The 13,315-nt window shown below is 38.2% G+C and overlaps 1 protein-coding gene across 2 annotated transcripts in view; it reads right to left on the reverse strand.

Moving 5' to 3' along the window:
* Positions 1-272: 272 nt before the first annotated feature.
* Positions 273-13,315, reverse strand: part of SLC25A24 (solute carrier family 25 member 24) — a 51,081-nt gene continuing 38,038 nt past the window's right edge. For both annotated transcript variants that reach the window (XM_027096326.1, XM_027096327.1), the window contains exons 9-10: positions 3,669-3,819; positions 273-2,426 (exon numbers count right to left, since the gene is read on the reverse strand). In XM_027096326.1, coding sequence (XP_026952127.1) covers positions 2,242-2,426; positions 3,669-3,819 — 336 coding nt within the window. In that variant the 3' untranslated portion in view covers positions 273-2,241. The remainder of the gene's footprint in view (positions 2,427-3,668; positions 3,820-13,315) is intronic.

A 13,315-nucleotide genomic window follows, 5' to 3' on the forward strand; every position in this document is an offset into this window, starting at 1 on the left:
CTTTGGCACTATGAGTCCCGGGGGTATCACCCTAAATGGTGAATGTGGAATCTGGACATCACGAAAAACATCATCTTATACCAAAATATATGACAGAGGTAATAACTGTTATAGCTGTTCAGAAAAGGCCAAAATATTTGGAAAGACTACAGTGAGTCTTATTCAGTAATTCTATAGACTATTCAAACTGCTGCCAAAGATATAAACTGCAAGACACAGCCATTTTTTTTTGCCTTAGTTACACTATTTTTTTTAAATGAGGAAACAAGACATTTCAAAAACATTTTAATATAAACAGAAAGTAAATATGCAGTAATGCCAGAAATAAACTATCTTCAACTCCAGGCTCTTTCCAAAAGATACAAGATACACAGATAAATCACATTCATTCCTTACAAATGTTAAAGAGCAAACAATTTAAATTCATAATGAACAATGAATATTTTTCAGTAGCTGAAATTTTACTCATTTCATAATTTTTCAAGTGAAAAAAGAGCTAATCATGTTCCTTAATATTGTCATTTATGTATTATTCAGAAGTACAAACACCCTGAAGATAAGAGTCCCATTCTTATCATATGTATTATAAAAACACTGAGACATTTATCAGGTATAATTAACATAATGAAAACTATATGTTAGGATATGTTTCACAAACACAAGTCCAACATTTCTCTCTGGTTCGGAAAATATGAGAGGTAGTTTCAAATAAAGTAAATGTCTATTATGTCACTACATTTCCATTAAAATGTTGGCAATTTATAACAAATTACTAGAAATAAAACTTGAGTTTAAGAACTCAATTGAATATGGGGATATATGTATAGCTGATTAACTTTGTTATAAAACAGAAACTAACACACCATTGTAAAGCCAATATACTCCAATAAAGATATTTAAAAAAAAGAACTAAATTGAAAAATGATAAGAATAACTTCAATTAATAAATATTTTTCTAAGTCCTAATCACACAAATCAGAAAAGATAGTTGATTAAAAAAAATGGCTTCAGTAAAATAAAAACATGCTATCAATATTATAAATCAAATTTTCTATATCATAATGTGTTTCTAAGCTGGGGGAAAGAGAAAATATGAATGTACATGTTTGTAAGTTGGGCCTTTCATTCATAGTACCAAATATATAAAATTAATATATACTACTATTAATATATACTATTCTCCTAGCTTTGTGCTGCCCAAATTGAGAATTGCAGGGTCAAATAAATTAAAAGTGAGGGGGAAGTGAGAACGCCATTCACCCATGATCAACCTACTTCATGTAATTAAGAAATTTCAGATAACCAAGAATGGTCCCCAGAAGCCTTCCTGATTAAAATGGAAGTCTGACTCAAGTAGGAAACAAAGGACAAAGAGAAGAGAGATGCTCTTCAGAAACTGATACAAGTAAAAGGGTTTTGTTTCCTGGTGCTTTTCAAAGCAATGACAATAAACAGAATTTTTCAAATAAGTTGCCTTGTGTTGATAATTTAACAGTAATATACTGACAATCAGTGTGTCATCCTGGGAACCAAATAACAGTACAAGACAAATGGAGAAGTGCACACTGAAATAAATATTATTTTATCACTCTTCCTTACACAAAAATCTTATAAGTGGACCAGGGTATTCACATGCCTTGAAGTTCTGCCGCTTATGTTCATTCTTATTCAGCTTAAAAAAAGATTATAGACCTTATACCTATTTGGCTGCTGTAAGATTATGTTTTCATGCAATGATTCTCCATGAATGGTCCTACAAGGAAATTTTAAGTAGTTTATGAAGACATTCAAAATATATAAATAATTTAAGTTTCTAGGTTTTCCAACCATTTTGTTTTTAAGAAAAAGATATTTAAGTATAAAGGAACTGGCATAAACTTGAACCAACCAAAATAAAGATCAAAGATTTATAATTCACACAAAGCAAATTTAGTTCAGCAAGTACATTTTTTCAGATTTAGGATTCCAGGCAGAGATTTGTAGAAAGGACTAATAAGAAAAAATATAATTTTATTGCCTTTTCAAGACTGTATGAGCTTATCAAGACAATGATTTTTAGCATTTCTGAATGTATAAAATTGAGTCCAAATGTTTGAAGTTACCAATGATTTGCTCTTCCCTTTTGTGAAAAAAAAATCCAGCTTCTTTTTGCCATGGACTTGTTGCAGCTCTAGGAGAAAAGGTCACTCTGGAGATGGTTGAAAGTTTCAATAACTATGCTAAAGCAAAAAATTCAGCATATCACTTCTGAGTTACTCCTAAAGTTTGTCTCATATTTTCATAAACCACATAACTGATGCCTACAGCAGGAAGCACCTTCATAAAGTTTGGGGTGATGCCTCTGTAAAGTCCTGGTATTCCTTCCTTAGAAATTATTCGTCGAAAGAGCCCAACCATGTTCAGCTGTGCGGTTCCTTCTACCATGGCTAGAAAATTAAAAAATAAACCAGGCTAATTTAATATTCATGCATGTTTTATTATGACTATGCAATTGAATGATTTTCTAGAAAGAACAGAATAAAAGGATAAAATTTATTCCAAGGGGCCCAAGAAATAATTCTCCCTGTATGGCACCTAACAGTGAATGCCTTGATTATAACAAATATGAGTGATTACTCTGTGTTAGATATTGAGTTAGTTACTTTATATACCAATCCTCTAAGGTAAGTGTTATTATACCCATTTAATAAGTAAGAAATCGGAGGTTTAGAAAGATAGAGAAACTTGTCTCAACACACTTAGCTAGCCAAGTGAGAGAGCTGAAAGCTGATGGTCTTTCTCTTCTGTAAATGGAATGAAAACTGCACAGCACTGAAAGAATCAGTAGCAACATATGTAAAGCAGTTGGCATCTGTCAAATTCTCAGTAAATGGTGGCTGGAGTTGTTTGTTATTATGGAACCTACAACTTCTGAACTGTGATTCCTCCCCACTGTGACACTGTCTCCTGGACTTTGATTACACAGCGCCCTCCTGGCTCTCCTGCCGTCTGATTCAGTATTCTCTTTTCTTATGATTTGCTGGTTTTTATTGCTATGCTAAAGTAGTATTCATTCTGTGCCTTTCTTTCACTTTCTGCTTTATCCCTGGCCAATCTCACCCACTACCATTTCTTTAAACAGTACTCCCTGAGCATTGAGACCCCAATCTCTCTTCCGAGTACCAACCTCCCTCCCCCAACCAAGCAGTCAATCATTAATTAACCAGTACTTCCAATGTAGATGATCTGTAAATACAAATGTAAAGAGTGGACTGCATGGCAAATGCAAGTTTTACTTTTTGGAACTTTCTGGAGTTTGGGAGTCTTTTTGCTGAATATTTTCGATCGACAGTTGGTTGAATCCATGAATGCAGAGCCCACGAATATGAAGGGCCAACTGTACTCTTAAAACATGCACTCTCAACGGGAGCATGAAAATCTTACTCTGTGCATAAACCACAGATATACATACAATATATGCACAGAGTATCCGTGGTATTAAAATTTCATGAAGAGGAACTGATTTGGAAAAGAATTTCTAAAAAGCTTCCTTAAGGAGGCAATAATGCAAAAACGTTGAGAAATACTCTCTTAAAACCACACTCTGCTGTCTCAGTGGAACCTGAAGTTCCAAAAGCACGTTACTGATGCACTACTTTATCAGTGTCATCCTTTTATCCAAAACTCACCTTGAGCCTGCATGCGTGTTCTCACCAAAGCCAAGGGGTAGCTGGCCAGCTGACCACAGGTGCTGGATAAGGCACCACATCCCAGCAGCACCACGACTCCAGGGTTTACAGAGTCTTTGGCAAAATTATCTAGCCAATGGGACTTCAAGAGCTGCCAGAGAAACAGAAAAGAAGAAAAATAATAAACAACTAACTTTACAACTGCTTTCACTCAACATGAATGTTCTCACAGCTACTCTCATCCTTATGAGACAGGACACATTTCTGCAAGATTGGGCGGCACAGCCACTGTAGGAAGCAGCAGCTCTGTAGAGAGGTGGGGAAGCCACAGGGGATTCAAAACATGAGAGGTGTGACTGGGTGCTCATCTTCTTCTAACTAAATGTGAAGATCAACAGCACACCAGCCTAGGATCTAAACATTTCCTACGGTGCTTATCGATGAAAATAATATAATACTACAAACTGCATCTAATTTTGTACTTTACACATATGTTATTTCATTCAGCCCTTCTACAAGAGCTCTGAGGTGGAGCTATTCTTCTGATTTTAGAAATGAGGAAAATTAGTCTCAGTGGGGTTTTCTAAACAAGGGTGCTGAATCAAGTATATGGATCCTCAGGCTATGCTTCTTCCCTATTATCCTAGGTCTTTGTGTTTCCATTAGAAGGCAATTAATTGAGAGAAATGTATAATCTACTTTTTAAATAAAAAATATCTGAAGTATTAAAATATATGCTAATATGTGGGGGAAATTATATACTAGTTTAAATATTTTAAGATAAAATGTAACTGCATACTTGGACCTTACAATTATATAACAAGAAAATCTCTATAAATTTGAAAACAAAGATTATATTTAAGTGTCTTATTTAAGGTCCATTTAGTACTGTAACATGACAAGAAAAAGTCAATAAGGCTAAAGACAACCATGTCTGAACTACAAACATGAGAAAAGAAAAGTGATTCACTAGAAACTAAGCAACTATTTACACTATTAACACCAGAATGGGGGGGGAGGTAGGAAAATGCACTTTTAAAACAATTAATTTAAAATCCTATAAAATATACATGATCCTGTAAGTCCTCTCTGTGTGTCCCATAATCATTTTCTTCTACATTCTAGGATCCATTATCATTCCTTGCCTCTCAGATCTCACTATATTTTTCTTACTTATTCATTTTATTTATTTTTGTCTCCCCCTCTTTATTGGCTTTGTACCCCTCAATTTATAGATATTCTCAAAATTCTATCACCTTATGAAGGTTCTCTGGCAACATCAAGGTCATAACAGTGGGGTCCTGATCCAATAGGATTAGTGTCTTTATAGGAAGAAATAACAGAGAATTCATTCACTCAACTCTCTCTCCCTCTCCCTCTGGGAACATAGCAAGAAGGGAGCTGTCTGCAAGCCAGTAAGAGAGCCTCACCTCAAACCAAATCAGCCAGAACCCTGATCTTGGACTTCTAGCCTCCAGAACTGTGAAAAAGTAAATTTCTTTTGTTTAACCCTCCCAGTCTCTGGTATTTTGTTATGGTAGCCCAAACATACTAATACACTACCCAAAGCAAACCGCAAATTCAATGTAATCCCTATTCAAATTTCAATGACATTGTTTGAAGAAATAGAAAAAAAATTCAAATAGAATCTTAAGGGACCCTACCTAACCAAAATAACCTTGAAAAAGAACAAAGTTGGAGACCTCACACTTCCTGATTTCAATGTATATTACAAAGCAACAGCAATCAAGATAATGTGGTGCTAGCATAAAGACAGATACATCGAATAATGGAACAAAATAGAGAGCTCAGAAATAAATTCTTGAATACATGGGCGCATGATCTTCAACAGAGGTGACAAGACCCCACATTGGGCAAAGGATAATCTCTTCAACAAATGGTGCTGGGGGTACTTCCCTGGCAGTCCAGTGGTTAAGACTCTGTGCTTCCACTGCAGGGGGCACGGGTTCGATCCCTGGTCAGGGAACTAAGATCCCACATGCTGTGCAGTGGGGCCAAAAATTAATAAACAAAAATGGTGCTGGGAAAACTGGATACCCACAGGCAAAAGAATGAAGTTGGATCCTCATCTTACAATATATACAAAAAACTAACTCAAAATAAATCCAGGGCTGAAACATAAGACCTAATACTATAAAATTCCTAGGAGAAAACACAGGATAAAAGTTTTAGGACCTTGGCTTTGGCAACAATTTCTTGGATATGATCCCAAAAGCACAGGCAAAAAAGCAAAAATAGACAAATGGATTTCATCACCTTAAAAACTTCTGTGAAGCAAAGAAAACAACCAATAGAGTGAAAAGGTGACCTACGGAATGGGAGAATATATTTGTAAACCATATATCTGATAAGGATTTAATATCCAAAAGATATAAATAACTCCTACAATTAAACAATAAAAAATAACCTAATTAAAAAATGGGCAAAGGACTTGAATAGACATTTCTCCAAAGAAGATAAATAAATGGACAACAAGCATATGAAAAGATGCTCAACATCACTTATCAGAGAAATGCAAGTCAAAAGCACAATAAGATATTGTCTCACACCTGTTAGGATGGGCACTATCAAAAAACAAAACCCAGAAACTAACAAATATTAACAAGGATGAATGAAAACGCACTGTTAGCGGGAATGAAAAATGGTGCAGCTTCTATAGAAAACAGTTTGTTCCTCAAAAAGCTCAACACAGAATTACCATATGACCCAGCAATTCTGTATACTGATAGGTATACACCCAAAGGAACTGAAAGCAGAGACTTGAAGAGAGATCAATACTTGTATCCCTTTGTCCCAAGAGGTGAAAGTACCCTTGAAATTAATTCAACCCCTCAACAACTGATGGCATTCCAAGCTCCTCAACCCTATCAGCAGTTTTTGCCCTTAAGACAAGCTTGGAAGGTAACATAGACTTAAAACTCAAGAACGTCCCTGAGAGACTCGGCAAAATCCACAACCCACGTTGGGCAGCTTCATTTGGCTCCCTCAATTAAAATTCAAATTGACCGCAGTCAGCCTCTTCCTAACATTAAACAATATTCTTTAAATCTTGAGACCTTAGCAGGAATTAAACCAATCATAGAGGAATACAAAACACAACACCTCATAGTCCCCTACACTAGTCTCTGTAATACACCCATTCTCCTCATTAAGAACCTCCACAAAAGAGGATGGAGATTTGTCCAAGATTTGAGGGCTATTAATAACATTGTCGCATGGCTTCCGGGAAGATGGCGGAAGAGTAAGACGCGGAGATCACCTTCCTCCCCACAGATACACCAGAAATACATCTACACGTGGAACAACTCCTACAGAACACCTACTGAACGCTGGCAGAAGACCGCAGACCTCCCAAAAGGTAAGAAACCCCCCACGTACCTGGGTAGGGCAAAAGAAAAAAGAATAAACAGAGACAAAAGGATAGGGATGGGACCTGCACCAGTGAGAGGGAGCTGTGAAGGAGGAAAGGTTTCCACACACTAGGAAGCCCCTTCGCGGGTGGAGACTGCGGGTGGCAGAAGGGGAAGCTTCAGGGCCGCGGAGGAGAGCACAGCAACAGGGGTGTGGAGGGCAAAGCAGAGAGATTCCCGCACAGAGGATCGGTGCCGACCGGCACTCACCAGCCGGAGAGGCTTGTCTGCTCACCCGCTGGGGCGGGTGGGGCTGGGAGTTGAGGCTCGGGCTTCGGTCAGAGCGCCGGGAGAGGACTGGGGTTCGCGGCGTGAACACAACCTGCAGGGGGTTAGTGCACCACGGCTGCCCGGGAGGGAGTCCGGGGAAAAGTCTGGACCTGCCGAACAGGCAAGAGACTTTTTCTTCCCTGTTTCCTGGTGCACGAGGAGAGGGGATTAAGAGCGCTGCTTAAAGGAATTCCAGAGACAGGCGCGAGCCACGGCTAACAGCGCGGACCCGAGACGGGCATGAGACGCTAAGGCTGCTGCTGCCGCCACCAAGAAGCCTTGTGTGAGCACAGGTCACTATCCACACCCCTCTTCCGGGGAGCCTGTGCAGCCCGCCACTGCCAGGGTCCCGGGATCCAGGGACAACTTCCCCGGGAGAATGCACGGCACGCCTCCGGCTGGTGCAACATCACGCTGGCCTCTGCCGCCGCAGGCCCGCCCCGCACACAGTGCCTCTCCCTCCCCCACGGCCTGAGGGAGCCAGAGCCCCCAATCAGCGGCTCCTTTAATCCCGTCCTGTCTGAGACAAGAACAGACGCCCTCCGGCAACCTACACGCAGAGGCGGGGCCAAATCCAAAGCTGAGTCTCGGGAGCTGTGCGAACAAAGAAGAGAAAGGGAAATCTCTCGAAGCAGCAGATTAAAGCTCCACAATCAACTTGATGTACCCTGCATCTGTGGAATACATGAATAGACAACGAATCATCCCAAATTAAGGAGGTGGACTTTGAGAGCAAGATTTATTAATTTTTCCCTTTTCCTCTTTTTGTGAATGTGTATGTTTATGCTTCTGTGTGAGATTTTGTCTGTATAGCTTTGCTTCCACCATTTGTCCTACGGTTCTATCCGTCCGTGTTTTTTTTCTTTTTTTAATTTTTTCTTAATAATTACTTTTTTATTTAATAATTTTATTTTACTTTATCTTCCTTCTTTCTTTCTTTCCTTACTTCCCTCCTTTAGACAATGAATCATCCCAAATTGAGGAGGTGGACTTTTAGAGCAAGATTTATGATTTTCTCCCCTTTTCCTTTTTTGTGAGTGTGTATGTGTATGCTTCTGTGTGAGATTTTGTCTGTATAGCTTTGCTTCCACCATTTGTCCTACGGTTCTATCCGTCCCTTTTCTTTTTTTTTTGTCTTAATAATTATTTTTTTACTTTAATAACTTTATTATATTTTATCTTATTTTATTTTACTTTATCTTCTTTCTTTCTTTTTTCCTTCCTTCCCTCCTTCCTTCCTTCCTCCCTCCCTCCTTTATTTATTTCTTTTCTATCTTTCTTTCTTTCTTTCTACTTCTACTAATTCTTTCTTTCTACTTTTTATCCCTTTTATTCTGAGCCACGTGGATGAAAGGCTCTTTGTGCTGCAGCCAGGAGTCAGTGCTGTGCCTCTGAGGTGGGAGAGCCAACTTCAGGACACTGGTCCACAAGAGGCCTCCCAGCTGCACATAATATCAAATGGCGAAAATCTCCCAGAGATCTCCATCTCAACACCAGCACCCAGCTTCACACAACGACCAGCAAGCAACAGTGCTGGACATCCTATGACAAACAACTAGCAAGACAGGAACACAACCCCACCCATTAGCAGAGAGGCTGCCTAAAATCATAAGAAGTCCACAGACACCCCAAAACACACCACCAGACATGGACCTGCCCACCAGAAAGACAAGATCCAGCCTCATCCACCAGAACATAGGCACTAGTCCCCTCCACCAGGAAGCCTACACAACCTACTGAACCAACCTTAGCCACTGGGGACAGACACCAAAAACAATGGATACTACGAACCTGCAGCCTGCAAAAAGGAGACCCCAAACACAGTAAGTTAAGCAAAAGGAGAAGACAGAAAATAACACAGCAGATGAAGGAGCAAGATAAAAATGCACCAGACCTAACAAATGAAGAGGAAATAGGCAGTCTACCTGAAAAATAATTCAGAATAATGATAGTAAAAATAATCCAAAAGCTTGGAAACAGAATAGACAAAATGGAAGAAACATTTAACAAGGACCTAGAAGAACTAAAGATGAAACAAACAATGATGAACAACACAATAAATGAAATTAAAAATACTCTAGATGGGATCAATAGCAGAATAACTGAGGCAGAAGAATGGATAAGTGACCTGGAAGATGAAATAGTGGAAATAACTACTGCAGAGCAGAATAAAGAAAAAAGAATGAAAAGAACTGAGGACAGTCTCAGAGACCTCTGGGACAACATTAAACACACCAACATTCGAATTATAGGGGTTCCAGAAGAAGAAGAGAAAAAGAAAGGGACTGAGAACACACTGGAAGAGATTATAGTTGAAAAATTCCCTAATATGGGAAAGGAAATACTTAATCAAGTCCAGGAAGCATAGAGAGTCCCATACAGGATAAATCCAAGGAGAAACGCACCAAGACACATATTAATCAAACTGTCAAAAATTAAATACAAAGAAAGCATATTAAAAGCAGCAAGGGAAAAACAACAAATAACACACAAGGGAATCCCCACAAGGTTAACAGCTGATCTTTCAGCAGAAATTCTGCAAGCCAGAAGGGACTGGCAGGACATATTTAAAGTGATGAAGGAGAAAAACCTGCTACCCAGATCACTCTACCCAGCAAGGATCTCATTCAGATTTGATGGAGAAATTAAAACCTTTTCAGACAAGCAAAAGCTGAGAGAGTTCAGCACCACCAAAACAGCTTTACAACAACTGCTAAAGGATCTTCTCTAGGCAAGAAACACAAGAGAAGGAAAAGACCTACAATAACAAACCCAAAACAATTAAGAAAATGGGAATAGCAACATACATATCAAAAATTACCTTAAATGCAAATGGACTAAATGCTCCCACCTAAAGACACAGATTGGCTGAATGGATACAAAAACAAGACCCATATATATGCTGTCTACAAGAGACCCACTTCAGACCTAAAGACACATACAGACTGAAAGTAAGGGGATGAAAAAAGATACTCCATGCAAATGGAAACCAAAAGAAAGCAGGAGTAGCAATTCTCATATCAGGCAAAATAGACTTTAAAATAAAGACTATTAGAAGAAACAAAGAAGGACACTATATAATGATCAAGGGATCGATCCAAGAAGAAGATATAACAATTGTAAATACTTATGCACCCAACATAGGAGCACCTCAATACATAAGGCAAATACTAACAGCCATAAAAGGGGAAATCGACAGTAACACATTCATAGTAAGAGATTTTAACACCCCACTTTCACCAATGGACATATCATCCAAAATGAAAATAAATAAGGAAACACAAGCTTTAAATGATACATTAAACGAGAGGGACTTAATTGATATTTATAGGACATTCCATTCAAAACCAACAGAATACACATTTTTCTCAAGTGCTCATGGAACATTCTCCAGGATAGATCATATCTTGGGTCACAAATCAAGCCTTGGTAAATTTAAGAAAATTGAAATTGTATCAAGTATCTTTTCTGACCACAAGGCTATGAGACTAGATACCAATTACAGGAAAAGGTCTGTAAAAAATACAAACACATGGAGGCAAAACAATACACTACTTAATAATGAAGTGATCACTGAAGAAATCAAAGACGGAATCAAAAAATACCTAGAAACAAATGACAATGGAGACACAACGACCCAAAACCTATGGGATGCAGCAAAAGCAGTTCTAAGGGGGAAGTTTATAGCAATACAATCTTACCTTAAGAAACAGGAAACATCTCAAATAAACAACCTAACCTTGCACCTAAAGCAATTAGAGAAAGAAGAACAAAAAAACCCCAAAGTTAGCAGAAGGAAAGAAATCATAAAAATCAGATCAGAAATAAATGAAAAAGAAATGAAGGAAACGAGAGCAAAGATCAATAAAACTAAAAGCTGGTTCTTTGAGAAGATAAACAAAATTGATAAACCATTAGCCAGACTCATCAAGAAAAAAAGGGAGAAGACTCAAATCAATAGAATTAGAAATGATAAAGGAGAAGTAACAACTGACACTGCAGAAATACAAAAGATCATGAGAGATTACTACAAGCAACTCTATGCCAATAAAATGGACAACCTGGAAGAAATGGACAGATTCTTAGAAATGCACAACCTGCCAAGACTGATTCAGGAAGAAATAGAAAATATGAACAGACCAATCACAAGCACTGAAATTGAAACTGTGATTAAAAATCTTCCAACAAACAAAAGCCCAGGACCAGATGGCTTCACACGCGAATTCTATCAAACATTTAGAGAAGAGCTAACACCTATCCTTCTCAAACTCTTCCAAAATATAGCAGAGGGAGGAACACTCCCAAACTCGTTCTACGAGGCCACCATCACCCTGATACCAAAACCAGACAGGGATGTCACAAAGAAAGAAAACTACAGGCCAATATCACTGATGAACATAGATGCAAAAATCCACAACAAAATACTAGCAAACAGAATCCAACAGCACATTAAAAGGATTATACACCATGATCAAGTGGGGTTTATCCCAGGAATGCAAGGATTCTTCAATATACGCAAATCAATCAACATGATACACCATATTAACAAACTGAAGGAGGAAAACCATATGATCATCTCAATAGATGCAGAGAAAGCTTTTGACAAAATTCAACACCCATTTATGATAAAAACTGTCCAGAAAGTAGGCATAGAGGGAACTTTCCTCAACATAATAAAGGCCATATATGACAAACCCACAGCCAACATCGTCCTCAATGGTGAAAAACTGAAACCATTTCCACTAAGATCAGGAAGAAGACAAGGTTGCCCACTCTCACCACTCTTATTCAACATAGTTTTGGAAGTTTTAGCCACAGCAACCAGAGAAGAAAAGGAAATAAAAGGAATCCAAATCGGAAAAGAAGAAGGAAAGCTGTCACCATTTGCAGATGACATGATACTATATATAGAGAATCCTAAAGATGCTACCAGAAAACTACTAGAGCTAATCAATGAATTTGGTAAAACAGCAGGATACAGAATTAATGTACAGAAATCTCTGGCATTCCTATACACTAAGGATGAAAAATCTGAAAGTGAAATCAAGAAAACACTCCCATTTACCATCGCAACAAAAAGAATAAAATACCTAGGAATAAACCTACCTAAGGAGACAAAAGACCTGTATGCAGAGAATTATAAGACACTGATGAAAGAAATTAAAGATGATACCAATAGATGGAGAGATATACCATGTTCTTGCATTGGAAGAATCAACATTGTGAAAATGACTCTACTACCCAAAGCAATCTACAGATTCAATGCAATCCCTATCAAACTACCACTGGCATTTTTCACAGAACTAGAACAAAAAATCTCACAATTTGTGGGGAAACACAAAAGACCCCGAATAGCCAAAGCAATCTTGAGAACGAAAAACGGAGCTGGAGGAATCAGGCTCCCTGACTTCAGACTATACTACAAAGCTACAGTAATCAAGACAGTATGGTACTGGCACAAAAACAGAAAGCTATATCAATGGAACAGGATAGAAAGCCCAGAGATAAACCCACGCACTTATGGTCACCTTATCTTTGATAAAGGAGGCAGGAATGTACAGTGGAGAAAGGACAGCCTCTTCAATAAGTGGTGTTGGGAAAACTGGACAGGTACATGTAAAAGTATGAGATTAGATCACTCCCTTACACCATACACAAAAATAAACTCAAAATGGATTAAAGACCTAAATGTAAGGCCAGAAATTATCAAACTCTTAGAGCAAAACATAGGCAGAACACTCTATGACATAAATCACAGCAAGATCCTTTTTGACCCACCTCCTAGACAAATGGAAATAAAACCAAAAATAAACAAATGGGACCTAATGAAACTTCAAAGCTTTTGCACAGCAAAGGAAACCATAAACAAGACCACAAGACAGCCCTCAGAGTGGGAGAAAATATTTGCAAATGAAGTGACTGACAAAGGATTAATCTCCAAAATTT

The sequence above is a fragment of the Aethalodelphis obliquidens genome, unplaced genomic scaffold, assembly GCF_003676395.1.
Source record: "Aethalodelphis obliquidens isolate GAN/ISIS:26980383/991018 unplaced genomic scaffold, ASM367639v1 scaffold100, whole genome shotgun sequence".
Taxonomy (NCBI): domain Eukaryota; kingdom Metazoa; phylum Chordata; class Mammalia; order Artiodactyla; family Delphinidae; genus Aethalodelphis; species Aethalodelphis obliquidens.